At 43.7% G+C, this 21744-nt stretch overlaps 1 protein-coding gene across 4 annotated transcripts in view; it reads right to left on the bottom strand.

Moving 5' to 3' along the window:
- AAK1 (AP2 associated kinase 1) overlaps positions 1–21744 on the bottom strand; it is a 167368-nt gene that overhangs the window by 96230 nt on the left and 49394 nt on the right. For all 4 annotated transcript variants that reach the window (XM_024738184.1, XM_024738185.1, XM_024738186.1 and 1 more), the window contains exon 3: positions 1304–1422. In XM_024738184.1, coding sequence (XP_024593952.1) covers positions 1304–1422 — 119 coding nt within the window. The remainder of the gene's footprint in view (positions 1–1303; positions 1423–21744) is intronic.

The following is a 21744-nucleotide window of genomic DNA, read 5'->3' as shown; positions in this document are numbered from 1 at the left end:
ACAGTGAGAGGCCCGCGTACCGCAAAAAAAAAAAAAAAACCATAAAAAAACCAAGAGTATTAAAATGTAGGGCACAAAGGAGTCATCACCTCTAGGTGAACATCTGCATCTGCTATGACCATTATTCATACATTCATTTCATCCAAAGTTTAAGTATTTACTTTATGTCAGGTAGTGTACTGGAATACAAAGTTTCTGATTTTAAATAACTTACTTTCTAAAGGCAGCATCACTTATATAGTAACAAGGTAAGCAATATAATTGGCATAAAGAAAAGTACTGTGGAAACACAAAGACTATCCAAATTTCTTAAATGTATAATGTCAAACAGAAGTGAAAGAAAGAGACAACTCCAACAAATTCCCATATACCCATCACCCTGCTTATACAGTAATCAACTCATCGCCAATCTTGTTTCTCTTCTAAATCCACTCGTTTAATTTCAAGAAATCATATTATTTCATCCACAAATATTTCATCATATATCTAACAGATAGGGTCTCTTTCTTTAAACACAATATGAACCTAAATCTTGAAAACTTATTAAGTTTTTAAGATGTGAGATATAATTAATATATAATAAAATGCACAGATCTGAAAGTGTCCAACTGAGTTCAGACAATGGTGTAGCCATAACCACTACCCAAAACAAGATACAGAACAATTTCCATGGCCTAGGAAGTTCCCACATACCCCTTTCTAGTGAATTTTCCACACCCAGACGACCACTTTCTGATCTCTATTACCACAGATCACTTTTGCTTGTTCTTAGACTTTTATAAATGGGATCACAGAGTATTGTATGAGTAAGCAGTTTCTAGGCAAAAAAAAAAAAAAAAAAAAGGGAAAAGCATTCTGGGGGAAAGAACTACGTTTACGTAATATAAAGGTATGGAAGGATATGTTCATGGAATGCTGAAGGGCTTGAGAGGGTTGAAAACTAGGACTGGTAGCTGATAGATGATAAGATGGAAAGAGGAGGTTTGTTGGGAAGCTAGGATCTCCAATAGTTAATTCTGGGAACGAAGTTGTTAAGTAAATTTTTCCCAGTGCCTCAAACTATTTCTCTGACCTGAAAATTGGTCGGTTCTCTCACTATGCTCCTTTCTCCTCAACCCTCTAGCTAAGAGTGACCAAGGCAGGAGCAGCGCCCTACACCCCATGGCTGTTCCCTCCCATTTTGTGCAAGGCCTCTCTGCCATCTCAGGGAAGGGAAGAAGCCCCCCACTGGCTTTCTTATGAGAGGGCACAGTCCCTCTCCCCATTTTAAACAAGCAGTCCCAAGTCTGAGGGGCAGCCTTACCATTATCTGTATTTCTCTCTTGCACACCTGGAGATCATGCTCATTGTTGACAAACATGCGTTTCAAGGCACATTTCATCCCATTGCTTGTCCTCACCAGAAACACGATAGCAAATCCACCTGTGAGAGAAACACACATACAAGCTCTTTTGAGTCATGTTTAAAAAGTCAATCAAATGACCATGGGGGCTGCAGTTTGCTGATGTCACTGTTAATGGTACTGATGTCATCATCAGCTAGGCCTAGGGCTGGCCTGGCATAGAAAGCATTCTTAAGATTCTGGGGACTCAAAGGTATCACATGTGGGATTGGGTAGCAAGTCAGAAAAATTGTTCCTCCAGCTTGCAAGGCAGAAATAGAGGCACATGTAGAGAACAAATGTATGGACACCAGGGGGGAAATGGGCGGGGGAGGTGGTGGTGGAATGAATTGGGAGATTGGGATTGACATATATACACTAATATGTATAAAGTAGATAACTAATAAGATACATATTAGATAACTAATAAGATACATATTAGATAACTAATATGTATAAAGTAGATAACTAATAAGAACCTGCTGTATAAAAAATAAATAAATAAAATTCAAAAAAAAAGGATATGAGGTCATTTAAGTAAAAAAAAAAAAAAAAAAAGAGAGAAAAATCGTTCCTAAATGTCTATCTAAAAAAAAACAGGAAGAACAGTAATTATCTTCCAAAGAAACTACAGATAAACAGATGAATGAACGGATGAAAAAAAAGAACCAACTACATTCCAACTGCTATCCTAGGCACTTTGAGCTCTTGTTTAATTCATACCACAATCCTGTGAAGCTGGGTGATATTTTTTCCCTTAAGACAACAATTACTAGCTGAAGAAAACAGAGGCTCAAAGAGATTAGATTCAACCAAGGACTTCTTTAAAAAAACATAAGTCCAACTTAAGAGAGGCTCGGAAATTATTTCAATAATTGCTCTATGAATAGTTGGCAATTAATTTCAAGAATCTCCTTCTCTTCCTTTTTTCTCATCCTTCCTCACCCCATCCCCCAACTCAAATCAACAATACACTCTGAGGATTCCTCCTGCCCTCCCTACCTCATGGGCTGTTGAGAAGACACAGACATAGTTAGGAAAGTACTATTCTACAACACAGCAGACACCAGGCAAGTATGACGATTACTGGGCAGAGTTTTTAATGTCTGCACTAACCCTTCTCTAAAAGACAGTTCATAATTCATTAAAAGAAGTTACTATAACTCCAAAAGAAATTCTTCAGTGCTCTGAATTGGTTATGCCTTAGCGTTCCACAAATTCTTAGAGCTCCTAACCTTGACCTCACTCCCCAAACACTGTATGAGGCGTTCAGTGCCACTGTTAAGAGGGGTTTGGGTAGATAATGTGCAGCAAAGCTATCGAAGTTGAAGGCTTTGGGATAAGCAGCGGTTATATCAGACACTTAGTCCATGTGCCTGCTCACACACCTGCATAATTTAGCTTGAACTATCCTGCGCACTGACCCTGGGTAGTGAAAAAAATTGCTAGGCTATTCTTTGCACGGAGATGATGTCTAATTGGATGGAGCCGAACACAGAGACAAGTCAGCAGTACAGGAAGTTGAGCTGAGGTCATGGCATAGTACTGGGGCAAGCAGCCATGTGCAAAATTGATACAAGGTAATTAGCAGTGATTATAGAGACCTCAGACCTGAGATATAAGACTTGGGTCCCAATCATTCCACTCTAAATCCTCTGAGACCCAGCAGCCCTCCAGTACCTATCTGTTGATGTTCAAGATATTTCCTGTTGTATCTTTAAAATAACTGTTCTTTTTCAAATTAACTTGAGTCAGATTCTGTACCATGCAACCAAAGACAGCTTTAATCATAAAGCACTGTTGCATGTTTTCATAAAATACACACATAATTCTGTGTTAAAAAAATTGTTTCATGGGCTCAAATGTTCCAAAAGTGCATTTTGATAATGATTTATCAAAGACTGCATGCTTGTATACTTCCTGTCCTTGTGCTCTTCAGTACTCAGATAAACAGTAAAGTTCACCATACAATCTTTCACTTCAGCTGTCATGTCTCTAAGTTTTGTACCTCAATAACATTTTCTTGTAATACTTTAAAGTCCACTCATACTGCTCAACTCTCAATTTAACTCTACAATTTTGAGTATTTACTATAGAAGATTTTTAAAATCCTAGCATGCATTGACAACTAGAGGTCTAATTACACATGCAAAAAAAACCTCCTCAATTCTAAGATGCATATTTTTTACATTTTAATTTTTAGGATATCAGAATTTTCTTGTAATAAATATGTACATTTAATGCAGAAGTATTTGTCTTCCTTTCCCCCCTGCCAAAAGCCATTAAATTCATGATGTGTCTTAGCAATTAAAATTGGGGAAAATGAAAAAAAATAAAATAAAATTGGGGAAAATGATAGTATAAATTTTAAAATTTCTATGTATAGTCATAATTGTTTTGTGAATAATACAAGAGGGTTTTCATTTTACAGACAGTTTGAATTTAAAAAAAAATCACAGAACTACAGACTACGCACCAGTAGTGTTTCGAGAGAGCCTTAGTCCAAGCAGTTTGCTTTGTGGGGGGAGGAAACAAGTGAGGCTTAGGATCCCATGGCTAGTTATGGGCAGAACCTGGACCAGTTTCACCGTCCTGATTATCTAAAAAATGTTCTTTCCACTTCACTTACCTTAGTGAAAACTATGCAATACTCATTTAGAGAATAAGGACACACCTGACAGTCCTGCAGAACAAAAGCTGGGAATGACTAGTTCCTGCAGTTCTGTGATGCATGGCACCACTAAAGAATGAGGCAAGTCTTTAGAAGCAGGTTGGTGATGCGGCAACTTGAGATAACTGCCACCAGATGGGAGCAGTCAGCTTTCTTTGCCAGGTAGCAAGATGACCTTTCCAGACCAGACTGAAGAAACGGGTCAGAGGCCTACCACATGATCCAGTCAAGGACAACTGGTTGAGAAGAGCCAGCCCAGATCCTCAAAGCCTATGACCAACATAAATCTAAAGGCAACGCAATGAACCACTATGCTTTACATAGACAGAACCACGTTTTAGGCATCTATGCCTATAAAAGGGCTTATTTGCAGGTGAGAAGCATTTAAATCAGGGCTTCTTGATCATGAGATCAAAAATTGAAGCCTGAAAGGATTTGTACCTTTAAAGATGTTAACCACTTACACCGTGTAGTTGACCAAACAGAGTGTAAATTTAAGGTAGAGGGCACAGAGCACGACTCGAGACACTTCTCCACCACAGGCCCACATCCACCACACAGATTAGGGTAATAAGATTCTCAGCCGCAGCTAAAGAGGGTGCAGGGATTACAGAAGGCAGCTATAAGACTTCAAGAGAGGTGCATACCTTAATGGCTTTTTTGTTTGTTTGTTTTTTCTTTTAATTTGCGGTATGCAGGCCTCTCACTGTTTTGGCCTCTCCCGTTGCGAGCACAGGCTCCGGACGTGCAGGCTCAGCGGCCATGGCTCATGGGCCCAGCCGCTCCGCGGCATGTCGGATCGTCCCGGACCGGGGCACGAACCCGTGTCCCCTGCATCGGCAGGTGGACTCTCAACCACTGCGCCACCAGGGAAGCCCGAGGTGCTTACCTTACGTTGAGGTGCATCCCTAGATCTTGATTAAATGGAAAAATCTAAAGCTGAGCTGGGGAGAGGTTGGACAGAGGTAAGAAAAGCTAACATTCAGCAGAGCCTGTGCCAGTCTGCCCACGGGAGCCTGTGCCAATCTCGCTGCCTACTGGCACTGTCTGAAACTAAGATAATCTCCATGATTACACTGAAATCCATTTGTGGGAAAATTCATGAATTTATTGAATCATAAAGGGAAAAAGGATCTGATCCATTATGTGAGGTAAGTGAAAGAGGCAGGATAATTTTGACACAGACACACTTTTACCTATTAACTTTAAATACAGAAATATTTTTTGGGCTTTCCTGGTGGCGCAGTGGTTAAGAATCCACCTGCCAATTCAGGGGACACGGGTTCAAGCCCTGCTCCGGGAAGATCTCACATGCCGCGGAGCAACTAAGCCCATGCGCCACAACTACTGAGCCTGCGCTCTAGAGCCCACGCGCCACAACTACTGAAGCCCACATGCCTAGAGCCCGTGCTGCACAACAAGAGAAGTCACCGCAATGAGAAGCCCGTGCACTGCAACAAAGAGTAGCCCCTGCTCGCCACAACTAGAAAAGCCCACGTGCAGCAACGAAGACCCAACGCAGCCAAAAATAAATAAATAAATAAATAAATTTTATTTACTTCCACAAAGAGACATGCTTTCTCCCACGTTCCCTAAAATACATAGCACTCTTGGTCTAACTTTCTCCCTCTAATTTTTGATGATGTGGATGGGTACTTACCACTCACTGTGAATTTAGAGATTTTGTCTGCTCGGTTCCCCTCTGTATCTTTGTGCCCTAGAGTAGTGCCTGACACATAACGAGGCCTCAAAAATGAACTAACTCTCCTCTTAATGTTACTACAGGAAAGGCTACAGAGACTAGTGGAGACTGTGGCAAACCCAAGCACATGGCCCATGGAAAGGAACAGCTACCGTACAACTCAAGGTAATTACTGCCACATAGGGATACAGAATCCGTTTTATCATCAACACTTGGTATTACTGGTCTTCTTATTTTAGCCATTCTAGTAAGTGTGTAGTGATATTTAATTGTGTTTTTTTTATGTTCCCATATCTATTTTTTTTTACGTCTTTATTGGAATATAATTGCTTTACAATGATGTGCTAGTTTCTGCTTCATAACAAAGTGGATCAGTCACACACACACATATGTTCCCATATCCCTTCCCCCTCGCATCTCCCTCCCTCCCACCCTCCCTATCCCACCCCTCTAGGTGGTCACAAAGCACCGAGCTGATCTCCCCGTGCTATGCGGCTGCTTCCCACTAGCTATTTTACGTTTGGTAGTGTATATATGTCCACGCCACTCTCTCACTTTGTCACAGCTTACCCTTCCCCCTCCCCATATCCTCAAGTCCATTCTCTAGTAGGTCTGTGTCTTTATTCCTGTCTTACCCCTGGGTTCTGCATGACATTTTTTTTTTCTTAGATTCCATACTTATCCTGTTCCATTGATCTATGTTTCTGTTTTTGTGCCAGTACCATACTGTCTTGATTACTGTAGCTTTGTAGTATAGTCTGAAGTCAGGGAGCCTGATTTCTCCAGCTCTGTTTTTCATTCTAAAGATTGCTTTGGCTATTCGGGGTCTTTTGTGTTTCCATACAAATTGTGAAATTTTTGGTTCTAGGTCTGTGAAAAATGCCAGTGGTAGTTTTTAATTGTGGTTTTAATTTGCATTTCCCAATAGATCCTTCATCGTTTAAACTTAGGATTACCTGCTTTCCACTTTACTGATAAAAGGCTTTAGTAAGCATAGGATCATGGAGTCACCAATGAAATTACTGAGATAACTTGGACTTCTACCTCTCAAGCAAAGATGACAGAAATGCCTAGTTCTATCCTGGGAGAAAAAGGCAGGTAAGAATTTGTAATACATAGAGGGGGGTGTTATATAATTTCTAAAATCTCAACTCTGACATCAGCAAGAGATCATGGTCATCAACATCATTATCTTGACTGAGATCTTTTAAACACAACGTCTTCAAGGAGCCTGGCCATGAATATTCAACACTGGCAATGGGGCTTTTGAAGTAAGTGTAGTACCTCTCCTGGCTTAATCTCAAATACGGAATCATGCTAGCTGGTACCAGGCCTTGGGGGCTGTTCTGAATGAATCAAGACACCAGTGACTCCACTTAGCAAGGACGAGTGAGGGATCGGGGGGGAGGGAAGGTGATAAGGAAGAGAAGGAAAACACCAAACTGATGATCTGAGCAGTGACATGCACGGAGATGGGAAACAGGTGGGCAGACAATGAGAATGATGAGACCATGAGACAAAGCCCATCCTGGTGCTGAAACAGCGTTTCTGGATTTGCTGCCAAAGAGGTTTTTGGTGGATATTTAAAAATCGGGCCTAGAGTCGGGGCACTAAAACCTGCTGCTTGCTTATTTCCTGCAGGTAAAAGGAACTTCATTTCCTATCATAAGCCCCATCTACACCTTTAGGAATGGCTTCCACTTGTGTGAGATGAAAGCAGACAAACTAATGTGAGGAAACAAAATGAAGTGAGGAAAACTTCACACTCTGTTCGTGTCCTCCACTTCTCCACCCTACAAATTCTGCGTTTCTCTTTCAAAATAAGGTTTACCCTGATGAATGCTGTTTACTTAATGCAGTTTCTCTTGGAATTACTTGAGGAAGAGAAAACTAGAATAAAACCGCCTCCTGAATCTTAACTAAAGAATCAGAGACAGAACCCAGTTAAAGTGGGATGTATCTGGGAGATGTAAAAGAAAGGGCAACACTGGACGAGTTACTGGATCTCTTTGGTCTCCATTTCTTCAACTGCAGAAATTAAGGCAAAATGAGTGGTATTTAAAAGAACAGTTTCCTCAGAGACATAGGATTACAGGAGGTGCTGCAGTGGTCCCACGAGGGAAAGTGGCTCCACTTAAGAGTAGGGCTCTGCACACAGCTTCCTTTTATCTGCTTATTATTCATTCTGAAAAAGATGCTAGAAAAAAGGGGGGAAACTCTGCTTTAAAGGAGAAAAAAACCCCAGGAATATTCTGTAGCCCTATGTAAAAGTATTTTATAAAGAAAAAAGGACTACAGCACTGAAAGTCACGCAGACGGCCCTTACCTACTAGCCTACCACAGACACAAATGTGCACAGGCAGCCTGGGGGGCGGGGGGAGGCGGGGCCACCACGTCCACTTTACACTGAGACCGTGGAGTATTCCTTTAGAGTCCAACAGATGAGGTTCAAACCCCAGCTCAGGAAAGCCATGATCTCACTGAGGCCCTGTCCTCTCACCTGTCAAGGGCAGCTGAGAGCTACCTCTTAGCTTTGGGGAGGATTAAATGACAGGCAAAGCACCGAGCACATAGGTGGTATGTGATGAATATAGGTTCCCTCCTTACCTCCCCCCCACCAAAGTTCTTTGTATTTGTGTGACAGATATCTGACTTACCATAAAGTTCTAAATCTGGCGTATCTTCTTGAGATAAAGGGCATAAACTCAAATACCTACAGGGGCCAGACAGATCATCTAAGGGAGGGAAACAGTGCAGGTATAACAAAGTGTACAGAGGGAGTCTAATGATGGGAGATCACGGGGAGTAGTGAGACCGTGCAAACCAGAAAGTGCACGCCCTGCTCACGGGGCAGCCGCTCCTCAGTGAAGGCCAGTTGCTGCCATGGAGGAACGTGGGCTGAGGGTTGCCAAGTTTTTTGATTTCCAAGAGAAGCTAGATTTTTAGGAGAAATCTCCCACTTTTTAAATCCCAGCTACAACTTTAGAAAAGCTCTTCACCCCTGTGCAAGTTAAGGACACCTATTTCCAGGCTTGGACTGAATGAGACAGCCCTGCCTCAACCTTTATGAGAGCCTTATGAAGTAGCAGGACATGTACGACAATCTCTACTTGACTAGCTGGGAAACTGAGGCATGGAGAAAAGCCCAAGTGGCCTCCCTAGTACCGCCACCTAGAGGCAGGGCCAGGACTGAAAAACAGGCATACCAATTCCTGGCCCTGACCTTGGTCCACTCTCCCATGCTGCCGTCCCTCCCTCCCTCCCTGCAGCGGACCCTACAAGACACCTCCATTATCAGGGAAGGTTAGGGAAAAGACATGGTGAAAGCCAAGGGGCCTGTCCAAAGCTTGGCCTCCCTCACTGGCCCGGTGACAGGGAGAACTTGAGTGCACTGTCAGCTCCCACGGGGAGTGACGACGAAGAGGCTGACAAACATCCATCCACAATTTATTCAAGACAACTTGGCCAGAAGTTTCAGAAGGAACAAAAATGTTCTAAACTCTAGAACAGATGGCAAGGAGCACAGCAAAGATTCTGCAGGAGAAAAGGTCAATTTGAAGCATTTGTCAACACATTTCAGTGGGGACTTGGGGTTTGTTTTTTAACATCAATCTCTCCTCACTTGCCTCAAATTAAAAATCACCATGTGCCAACTCTTTCTGGGGAACATGTCAAAGCAGTCCTATCCCCAGGCAGGAAGAACACCCAGATGGGAGATGACTTGAGGTACTCAACTTCCTCCCTCTCCATCGGGAGCTGTGGGCACAGAGTCAGCCACTGGCAAACTCTGGCAGTGATACAGAAACATCAACGGAACCCAATGAAGGCCACAGCCCTGGCTGAACACGGGACAGCTGGCAGGTGGCTCTTCCTTTCTAGGACTGCAACAACTAGGGAACATCTCCAGTTCATCTCCATTCTCTTTTGGCATGAGTCTTTAAAAATAATAATAATAATAATAATAATAATAGACATTTGCAGAGAAGGCACCTGCCTACCTGGAACAAAGGTTAGCGTTTAAGAAATCAAGTTGGTCACACACACCAGAGGCTTGTGAATTACTGCACATAGAACCAGAGCACATTGGACCTGGCCTGTCATCAGCTGAGACCGACCAGAAGAGGGCCTTTCCCAGAGCCACCGGGCCCACCTTGTCTGAACTGTTTCCATGGGCTTGGCTGTCTAGCAAACATAGAGAGAAATGATGAGAGACATCAGCAGGGCCATATCCTTTGTTCACTGACATCCCCAGATCACACTGAGCCAACTGTCTCTTCTCTATTATTACAAGCCAGGGTGATCTTATAAAAACAGAAATTGAATATCATTCTCCTGTCTGAAACTCCTCAGTGGCTTCTGGCTCCTTAGAAGGAAACTCCAAATGCTGGCACGGCCTGCAAGGCACCGCATGATAGGATGTGATCTCTCTCTCTCTCCAACCTCATTCTCACCACAGCCTCTCACTGCTCACTCTGTTCCAGCCACAATCGCCTTCTTTCTCCTTGATGTTGCTTGTGCCCCACACTACCTAAAGATTGCTGTGCATGCCTCTCCTTTTGCCCTATTCACCTCATTCTTGGCCTGACCAGCTTCTACGAGTCAGCCCTCAAGTTGCAGGCTACGTGTTACCGCCTTGGTTGAGCCTCCCCTGACTGCCCCTGGCCCCCACCCCCTCTTCCGATCAGGTTACATCCTTGTTTCGCACAGCACCCTCCTCTTTTCCTTCGGAATGTAGCAGGAGTATAATCAAATACTTAGGTAGGTAATTCCTGGTTTGATGCCTTCTTTCCCTGAACCCTGTAAACCGCACAAGGGCAAGGACAACGAATAACTCACTGTGGCCTGTGTCACGCAGCACAGTGGCCCCTGCATAAAAGACCCTCAAGTGCTTGCCTAGCACCCTAAGGAAACCAAAAAAAAAAAAAAAAAATTCCCACATCACATCAAACCAAACCAAACCAAACCACACTATATACAGTGCCAGCTTTTCAGAAGGTTAGAATCTAGTATGGGCTAGAAGGGACACTAATTGAAGAGGCAGCCCACCCCACAGAGAAAAACCCTGAGTGTGTGGCTCAGTACAGCAGAGGGTCGTCTGAGACTAAGCCAACTGGACAGCATACTGGGGCAACACGCACGAGCTGCATCTTCACAGAAATCTCTGTGCTGTCGCAGAGTGGTACTTGTTCTGCCTGTGACCCCGTCTTTTAAAAAGAACACTTGAGCTGGAAATGAAACCCTCTTCAGTTGAGCAGGAAAAGAAATCAAACTCCCCCTTGCTCGGTGCTGCCTCATCCCTCACGTGAAGAAGCAGAGAGCCTCTCGGGCGTGAACTGTCTCAACCCCACCCCCAGCCCAAGCCACGGGTGCCAGCAATCTTCTAGTAAGTGGTGTGCAAACCAAGAGAGCAGCTGGGGTCAGCCAGAGGGCACGACGTCCGTGCCCGGGTTCGTCACCGCCCGCCACAGACACTCAAGCTCCGGCTCGAATCATTTCCACCAACATTTGATGTGTGTTACTGGTCCACAGTCTCCAAAGGAGAACTGGGGTTCCGGCAAAGCCAAAGCTTGGCTGACAGTCTCTCAGGTTCCAAGTGCTAATTCCAGAACATTCCACTTTAACTTCATGCTTCAAAGCGTACTTCATGTTCTGCACTTTGTGCTTTTGTAGTAAGATCAGGTTAACTAGCTCTGTTCCAGAAACAGCATCCTGTTCCGGAAAAAGCATCCTGTTCCAGAAAGAGCATTTTCTACTGTGGTGATTTGAGCTCAGAAGCCAGGTTAAGCTGTGTCTTCTGTTCTCCTGGGACATGCACTGACATCAAGGGTACATGACATAAAAGTTTTCAATTCTTTATGTTTCACTAGAACTGATCTCCAGACACATCTGCTTTATCCAGGTCATCCTAATCTGCCTCGACCCTCCTAGTTATGAGGGAGATGAGCCCTCATCCTGGGAAGCAGGGTGATGTTTTCTCAGCTCCCAACAGCTAATCACAGAGCATTCCAACCTAACTTCACACTAAAGCCTTTCCTCTGAGGTTCAGGATATCTGACTGTACTACCCATCACCGTCATGCACCCACCCCTAGGTGTGGCTCCTTACCCAGTACTTGTGCACCAGTTCACAATCTCCTCTCCACCCCAACTCTCACCATCACCCAAGTTGATTTCCCCAAGTCTTAACAATTCTATCCCCTAAACCTCTCTGGAATCCACACTTCTCTTCCATCCCTGATGCTCCTTCATATACTTCTCTTTTTTTACTGGAACTAAAATAGAATCTTAAGTTTCCATGCCTTGGATCTCTTTCCATTCTAAAATTCATATCTAAAAACGCCTCTTAAAAGCATTCATTAACTCCCCAAAGCCAGAATAAAGACCAAATTCCTTAACACAGCAGTACGTTAAGAACCTTTATATTTTCCCCCATTTTATTGTGAGAAATTTCAAACACATAGCAAAATTGAAAAGACCATACTGCAAACATCCATATACTCACCACCTAGAGTCTACAATTATTAACATTTTGCTACACTTGTTTTATCACATATTTATCATCCATCTACACAAACATCAACTCATCTTATTTTTGATGCATTTCCAAGTAAGGTGCAGACCTCGGTGCACTTCACCCTAAACACGTCAGCATGCATCTCTTTAACTCGTATTCAGAATTCATGGTTCTTTTGTGGAGGTCGAGTAGAAATAAAATCTAGTTACAGTGAAATGTATAAATCTCAAGTGTATTATTGGATGAGTTTTGATAAACGCATACACTCGTGTAACCCAAACCCCATCAAGATATAAAACCTTTCCATAACCCAGAAAGTTCCCTCATACCCCTTTCCAGACAATCCCACTCTCATATCCCCCCCTACAGACAACCTCTGTTTTGATTTTTTAAATCTATTCCTAATTTTGCCAACTTTAAAACTTCATATAAATGGAACCATACAGTATGTGCTTTTTTGTGTAAAGATCTTTCCCTCATCATAATAGTTTATACTGTGGAGTGTGTCAGTAGTTTGTCACTTTTACTGCTGACCTGTTTATCCTCTCTCTTACAGATAAGACATTTGGGTTATTTCAAATTTGGAACTATTATGAACAAAGCTCTCTACGCGTTCTTGTACAAGTCTTTTTGTGTTCCATGTTTTTATTTCTCTTGGGTAAATACCTAATACTCAAGAGTGTGAGTGCTAGGCCACTGTATAGGTGTACGTTTAATTTTACAAGAAACTGCCAGACCTTTCCCCAAGGTGACTGTATCATTTTACACTCCCACCAACAACATATGCTCTAGACCTTTATTTTTATTTATTGCAGTACGCGGGCCTCTCACTGTTGTGGCCTCTCCCACTGTGGAGCACAGGCTCCGGACGCGCAGGCTCAGCGGCCATGGCCCACGGGCCCAGCCGCTCCGCGGCATGTGGGATCCTCCCGGAACGGGGCACGAACCCGTGTCCCCTGCATCGGCAGGCGGACTCTCAACCACTGCGCCACCAGGGAAGCCCTGCTCTAGGCCTTTATCATCCGAATACTTCCCTGTCCTCGCCCAGCTCTATCTCCCCATGCTCCCTCCTCTACCACCAAGCTTTCAGAACTTTAACCTTTTTGCTGCATTTCATTCCCTCTGCCTCGAAGACCCTGACCCAATCCTCTGCTAGATAAAAGGAGTTGAAGATTGTTAAAATAACATCTCTTTCATGAAGTCTTTCTTCCCTTTCCCTGATAATCGCTGCCAGGCTTTCACATTATCACACATTTGGCCTGCACCTCTATTGTTGCACTCATCACAGTGCACTGTGACTCCCCCCCCCCCAATATGTTCATCTCCCCCTGCTACACAGGCTAAAGGAAAGAGGAAACCACTTTTTTCTGCCTTGGTAGAAATACTTGTTATGTTATCATAATACTTTATTATATACTATATGATACTTTATATTTTTTGCATAAAGTATACGACGTATACTTTGATGTTATCATTAAACACCAGTTTAAGGACTTTGAATACTATGAAACCATAAGGACAACATTCTACATTGCTCTCTGAGTCACCAAAGAAAATTAAAATGGCAAGAGGAGCTTCTTATTTCTCTTGGAGTCCTCAGGGCTAGGACGGTGTTTGGTACATAGTAGATGATTAATAGATGTTTCTTAAACTAATAGCAATCCAGTAATGTTGCTCCCCTGCTCAGAATACTCCTCTTGCCCCGACCACCTACAAGATAAAATCCCACCCCTAATGTGGCAGGCAAGTCCCAACAGAATCTGGAGCCCACACTGGCCCGGCCAGTGTCATTCGGTGCCTCGGTGCTTTTTGCTTGTATTCTCTATCTGGAATGGCTGCCTTCTCTTTAAATAGTAAATGAGTAACTGTAAGTCCAAGTGTAGCTCAAACCAGGCCTCCTATGTGAACTCTGACCTAACAGAACGCCCATCCCTACTTTATTTTCTAACCCTGATGATTATCCCACTTGTCTGCATAGCAGTCTTTCCTGAGGACTATATTCTCTCAGAGGGCAAAGATTTTACTTTATTTTTATTCTTTGTAGGAAACACATTGGTCAAGCTTACCTTACCCTTCACCCCATGCTGAAATAACGATTAGATGCATTACATCAAGTGGCTCCCTTCTCCTGGCATTGCTACCGGGACCAGGAGTGGGTAGCTGGCACACATTCTCTCTTGAGAATCCTAGTAACAACTCAGGAACCGGAGTCAGACAGTGTTGGACAGCCATGCAGACCAGGCTGGTAGCTACTGTCAGTCACATCCATGCTCACAAAAAAGCAGAGAAGAGTGTTTTGCAAAAAAAGGCAAGATATCAGAGCAGACACCTGGAAGAAGCTGCAATTTGAGACTATGAGGCTCCAAGGGGAGAGAGACGGACAGAAGAGATACCTGATGACTTTGCAAGACTCACAAAATCTAGCTTCACCTCCTGCTGTTGGGTTCTGGAAGGTTCCCCTACATTTATTCAGTGCATTCCTTTTGACTTACTCTAATTTGAATTAAATTTCTGTTCCTTGAAACCCGATGACGCTAAGACACCTTGCACCAGTATGTTTATAAAATACATGAGCTCTGATATGATCTAAATTTTAATAGTTTTAACCATAAGCCTCGTTTAACAGAAAGCATCCAGAACAGTGTTAAAATAGCATATTAAAAATTGCACTTGAAGAGTGGGAATTTTTAAGTTAAAAATTAGATTTACATTAAAATAGAACCTGCATTAATATACAAAGATCTAAGGAAGATCTAAGGACTGATTTACCTGAGGATGATGGGATTTCAGTTGATTACTTTCTTCCTTATCCTTTTCTTTATTTTCCAAATTTTCTATAATGACCATATATTATCTTTCTTAAATTATAAAAAACAGACAAACAAAAAAACCCCTCCTTTTGTTGTTTATTTTTAAAGAAAAACCTGTCCTCCAAACCCTGGGAGGCGTATTGAGAAGGTAAGTCTGCAAAAAGGACCAGGAAGGAGCACAGCAAGGTGGACCAATGCACAAAATTCCATGCAGAGAAAATTTCCCCTGCCTTTGGTGTAAAACCAGGGCTGGGACTGGGGTGAGGGGAGTAAGGCACATGTCTGGAGCACAAAATTTATGGGAGTGCCCCAAAACTCAGTAATCAAGATAAATAATATTTTAATGTATTTTAAAATGAAAATTAATACAAAAAATCCATGATGAACAAATTTCATTTTTAAAATAAAGACAGGGCTTCCCTGGTGGCGCAGTGGTTGCGAGTCCGCCTGCCGATGCAGGGGACACGGGTTCGTGCCCCGGTCCGCGATGATCCCGCGTGCCGCGGAGCGGCTGGGCCCGTGGGCCGTGGCCGCTGGGCCTGCGCGTCCAGAGCCTGTGCTCCGCAATGGGAGAGGCCGCGGTGGTGAGAGGCCCGCGTACAGCAAAAAAATAAATAAAAATAAATAAAATAAAATAAAGACAGGATCAGTACTGGTTTTTCGTTTTGCCTCAGGTTCCAATATGGCTGATCTTGTCTTTATTTAAAATTCTGATATTTTGTTCATTGTGGGTTTTTTGCATTAATTTGTTTCTATGCTTACTGTAATCCTGACTGGCTAATTTCCTGGGAAATTTTCCCGACCCTCCAACACGGTCAGGGCAGTGAGGTGGAGCAGTGCCTGTGCAGCCTGATGGCAGCACTAAGCAGGTCCAAAAGGAGAAAGACGATGGTCTTGAGAGGTAAGTGGTCCTGAGAGGGGTCTAGAAAGCCCCACGTACACTCCCAGGTTTCCCCAGACCATGACTCTAGCCCAACCTCTCTTTTCAGTGACTTTCCATGATTAAAATATATGATATACAATGACTGACACCCACCAACTATAAAAGGAGCATTAGTCCTTAATAGAATACTCTTTTTATTTTTATTTTTGTGGTACGCGGGCCTCTCACTGTTGTGGCCTCTCCCGTTGCGGAGCACAGGCTCCGGACGCGCAGGCCCAGCGGCCATGGCTCACGGGCCCAGCCGCTCCGCGGCATGTGGGATCTTCCCAGTCCGGGGCACGAGCCCACGTCCCCTGCATCGGCAGGCGGACTCTCAACCACTGCGCCACCAGGGAAGCCCTAGAATACTATTTTTAAACATTTATATGTTAACAACTATGCTTGAGTTTCACGGCAGTATAAACACGATACAAACACAAAAGCAAGTGGATACCAGTTGAATTATAATAATGAGCTCAATTAACCATGCTTATGAGACGTTCTTCAAGGCCTGAGTTCACGTGGTGACTGACATAGGCACATATGCCTAGAAAACAAAGGCCTCTGAGCTTAAGAGGTCAAGTCAATGATCACAGAAGCATCACCACCCTGGACTGCACGCTGAAAAATTGCTCTGTTGTTAACACTCAAGTAATCAGAATACAAAGAGAAAGAAACATACAATATAACGCTCCACAATATTAGGGCCACGTAGCCTGTGCTCCATCCACCTTCACTTCTTCCAGCTACTTGATAGCACATCTGTTTAGGATACATCCAAAAATAGCACTATCAAGATTCAGCTCTGTGCCGAGCATTTTCACATGCATCCTCTAACTGCATCCTCGTGACAATCCTGTGAGGCAAGTATTAGTATACCCGTCATCCGATGGGGAAACCACTGGTTCACTCCGTAAGCAGCAGAACCCCAATAACCTGGGTCCGTGTCCAGTGCCCTGGATCTGTGCCTAGCAGGCTCATTTCCTAAAGCCCACCTACACACTATTCTTCTAAGGCTCCTCTAGCACATTCTACTGTGATTTTCTCATTGAATTACCCATCGTCCATTCAGAGACTCAAGTCCCATTTTACCAATAAGAAAAGTGAGCCAGAGCAAAGCAAAGAATTCACTGAACTTTCCATCACTGACCTCTGGCACCACGCATTTAGGAGTGGGCTGCTGTGCTGTCCTGAGGAACCAGGCTACGCTGTAAAATGTACTCCCCCACCACGAGGGGGCAAAATGGTGCCCCAACACTCTTCCTACCGGGTTCCATTCTAGGTAACCCCCCCTCACCACCCCATGACAGGGAGAGCTGAGTGACAATATGGGAGAGTGCCAAGTAACTACTGGGGCATCAGTTTTCAGCACATCTTCTACCTTCCAGCAAAGTGGAGGAGATCATTTCCCAGACCTGCCTGCAGGACCAGACTGTGGGAGGAATTTCAGCTACAAAGCTTGAGTTACAGTTCCTCCTTGCTGGCCCTAACCCGTATTCTCTTGCCCTCTGCAGTCACCCGAACAGTAGGAGGCAGGCTGCAATCTACACTGCGGCAGAAACGAGGGCAGGTACTGATCCCCACCACATCTGTCCCCACAGGAGGTGTAAAGGACCCAGACCAAGTAGCCGCACATTTCAATGGGGCTTACACTTTAGGTCAGGGAGGCAGTGGGGATGGAGGAGACGGGAATTCTTATTCTTAAATTCAAATTCTTGTCACCGTCCTTGGTTATCTCTTTCACCTTCATCTTCACTAAGGGGAACCGGGGAAATGGGTCTCAGCCGGAGGGGAAAGCCTGTGTGGAGGAGGAGGAAGGAGAACTCACTGCACTTGCATCCCACTCCCAGGGCTGTAAAAGGGAACACGGAAGCTTACCTCTTGGCTTTCTAGCAGTAATTAATTATGGCAAGTCAAGGGTTTTGGATGAAGTGAAAACTAGTTAGCATTAGACAAAATCAGACCATACAGGCTATGTTAGCAAGAGTATGTGATGGAAGTGTGGGAACTTTTCAGTTTTCAGTGAAATTTTGAACACAAAGATGCCTTTAGGCTTTTCTCTGGATGCTGAATATTAAGAGATGCTGTCTGGTGTGAGCCTGCTTCACTGCAATTAGTGATTCAATCCTAAAGAAACCTGAGAGTCCAATGCTAAGCACATCAACAACCTGGCTCAGACAAGAGTACAAATGCGCTGAGATCCTGTTCCCGGGTGTAACACCTTCCCCCCAAATGCCCACGGATCTGTATAGCACAACTACCCACTTTTGTTTCTAAAATTATTCTCAGGGTCAAAAGCATCTTTAAGGAAAATCTCAACACCAAAAGCCGTCACCTCCCCTCTTCCACCACCCCAACCTACCAACAGTTCCCAAGTCCTGAAAAGTCCTGAATCCACCCTGTGTCCCTCAACTTTCGCACCCCTCTCTTTCTAAGTTCTCTATATCAGCCCCATCTTTGCCTCCATCCCCCTTCCCGTCTCTGGAGACAGCCACTCCCCCTTTAAGAACTTTATTCCAGAAACTATCCCTCCTCTCTTGTATTTTCAGTTGTTTCTCTCTACCACCTCACTCCCTCCAGTATTTAAACATGCTCCAAGTCTCTCTGATCTTAGAAAGAAAAAAGAGGAAAAACAACTCTTCACCCTTTTCTTGATCCAACTGGCTACCACCCCTTTCCTCTTCTCCACAACCAGATATTGTTAATTGCCTATATTCTTCTCTCCCTCCACAGTCTACCTCCCAGTCATTCAGAAACCTCCTGTAATCTGGTTTCTGCCCTCTCCAACGCCTGCTCTGCACCTCAGTCCAGTACACTATTTTTCAGACGTTATCCCACCTGACTGCCATGCATACTTTTCACTGGTGACAGTCTTGAATCCAAAGCTTTCCCTTTGGGCTTCCAAAGAAAAGGACACTGCATGCTCAGTTCTCCTACTCTCTGTCTATTTCTTGATCTCCTTTAGAGTTCTTCATCCTCTCCCTGCTCCTTAAATGCTAGTGTTTCTTCAGGGTTCAGTCCTGAGTCACCCTCCACCTTACCTTTTGAACATTTTCCTTTTGCATCTGTTCACTCTATAAATGCTCCCTAAGCAAGTTCACCCATTAAGCATTTCAGCATCCTTTAATTACATTCACAAGATTGTCAACTCTCCCCAGAGGTCCAGACCCATATATTGGACTTTCTCAATTAACTCGATAGACATTTCCACTTGTAATTTTCACATGCACTCCAAACTCAACATGTTTAAATTGAAATCAAGCCCTGTGTGTCCCTCCCACCTGTCTCAAGCCACCTTTCCCATGTTGCCTATTATGGTGAATGTGACCATCACCTCCCCCACTCCCTATCTTCAACAACTCCTTCTCCCCAAAACCCAACTAACTACCAGAGCTCATTGATCTTTCTCCATCTCTCTCAAATCTGCTTACTTCTTCCCATACTCACTGCCATTGCCTTCATTCAAGTCCTCCTCATTTTCCTCCTGGAATACAACAATTTCTTAGTGTACTTTCAGAATACAACTTCAGGGTGTCTGCTCACCTCAGCGATTCACCTCTCTCTGGACACTCCCTTTCCCCTACCAGTCACGTTTGATTAACTAATACCCTCACCCTCATCCTTGCTGGAATTGATGGGATCAGTAAGGATATCTGGCTCAAGCTTGGGCCAGTTTCTCTCCCTCGGAAAAGTGGAATTTGGTGGAAGTCTGTGCATGCAACTTAAGCTGTAACGAGTGCAAGTGGGAGTGGTACGGTAGCCATGTTGGGCGACATGGATGAACAGAGAAGTCCACATGCAGAGAGGAAGAGAAAACCAAAGCAGGAGCAGAAAAAAAGCAGAGATACAAGAGAGACAGAGACAGAGGCCCCCCAGCCCACCCCCCAGAGGCTTGTTGTTCCTCATCTCAGACCCTGCCCAGGGTCAGCAGCACTCCTGCTCCCAGGTTCCTTGAGAGATGCCCCACCTTATCTTTGGAACATTTTCCTTTTGCATTTCAGCTACTTTAAGTAGGTAACTATTATGTGCCTATAGAAAGTCTTGATCAACACATTTGGAGCAACTCACTTCTCCTCACTGGGTCTCAGCTTCCCCATCTGTAAAACTGGAAGACTGAATGAGACCAACTCTGTGAAGGCAGTAAGTATTAATACGCAACAGCTTTCAAGCAGCGTATGTGCTATTGCTGTATTCAGTCTACATGCAAAACGACAGTCTCCACCTGCCCGAGGATAAGGACGGCCAAATGTATATTTTAGGATTGTGTTTTTTAATAATTAACTTTTTAAAAGGTGCTGAGTTTCAAAACAAATTAACAAAATAACCTATTTTTTACTCAAAGTGTTTTATGCGTGTCAGTTCTCAACCCATTTACCACGAGTGTACATTTTTTAATTACTTCCTTTGTTAAAGCCCTGATTGAAACATTTCGCTGCAGTTTAGGAGACCCCATTTGGCACTGCGCAGGTGGGCCGGTCCATTTTCAAACAAACCGTTTCTGAACATGTTTAGAGAATGACTTTCAATATTCATTCTTATATTATTGCAGAAAAAACAGATTCACTTTACAATGCTGCACTGAACGTAAGGCACTAAGTGTTTTAAAAAAACGAAACCTTTTGTCCTCTCGGCAGGCTCTGGATAAATTCATATGCCACTTATTAAGTATCCAATATACCAAGTACATATTACATCGCTGATAAAGTAGTTGGTAAATATAAGCTAAATGCTGATAAAGAGTCTGATTCAGTAGTCACGGGTGGGGTCCTGGGATCTTTTTTTTTTTTAAGTTTCCCGGTCAGTACAGATCATCTGCCAGTTTGGGGACCACTGTCCCAGGATCAGGGACATTTCAAATCTTTTTGAAGTAAAAAGTAAAAATAGCAGTATACTGAGAACACTTATAACAGAATCAGAGTATCTCTTTATATGAAAACCTGTGTGTGTGACTAAATTAAGTAAACCCTACCAGTGGCTTAGGGGTAAGAGAGGTGCTCAGGAAGTTTGACCATGCTGGCTGTCTTTGTCTAGGGGAGGAAGCTAATGACTTTGCAAATTCCTATTCTCTGAAAAGATCTGCCACTGGGGAAAACAAAATATACCATATTCCAAATTTTAAATGGCTATTCAAGATCTTACACAGAAACCTCTTTGCCAGATGTCGGCTGAATCTCAAGTGTGAATGGTAGGAAGGTTGGGAAAGAGACAAAGGCTATCCCAAGCTTGTTTCAGAAACAGGGTCCAACGAGAAGTGGTGGCCAAAGGGAAAAGAAGACGCAGGCTCAGCGTGGAAACAAAACTTCCTGTTCCGAAGCCTTTGCAAACTCATGGAAAAAGAATGCTGATGTCTAGATCCTTAAAGCTCTTCCTGACTGAGGACTCTGCTGGAAGTTAAGACACCAGTGAGAGCACCACACAATGCCCAAAGGCTTATGTCCATGAGTTGTGCAGTTACACACCCACCTAATCACGTGTCACTGCCCCTGCCACAGAACTCCTGACAACATTTCAAATAAATCTCCACGTGAGAGATAGCAAGGGGCCACAGAAAGAACAAGCAGCCAGGAGTCAGGAGATCAAGTCTGGTCCAAGTTCCACAAAGGACAAGCTATGACCTTGAGTAAGTCGCTACACTTCTCTGGGCCTCCATTTCCTTATCTGTAAAGTAAGTGTGGCGCTGGATTAAAGGATCAGAGGAACTTCTGACCTTTGGAGCTGGGTGTCTGCCACATTTTGGTGATGCTT

The sequence above is a fragment of the Neophocaena asiaeorientalis genome, unplaced genomic scaffold (genome assembly GCF_003031525.2).
Source record: "Neophocaena asiaeorientalis asiaeorientalis breed wild unplaced genomic scaffold, Neophocaena_asiaeorientalis_V1.1 scaffold756, whole genome shotgun sequence".
NCBI lineage: Eukaryota > Metazoa > Chordata > Mammalia > Artiodactyla > Phocoenidae > Neophocaena > Neophocaena asiaeorientalis.
This window is presented reverse-complemented; position numbering and strand designations above follow the sequence as displayed.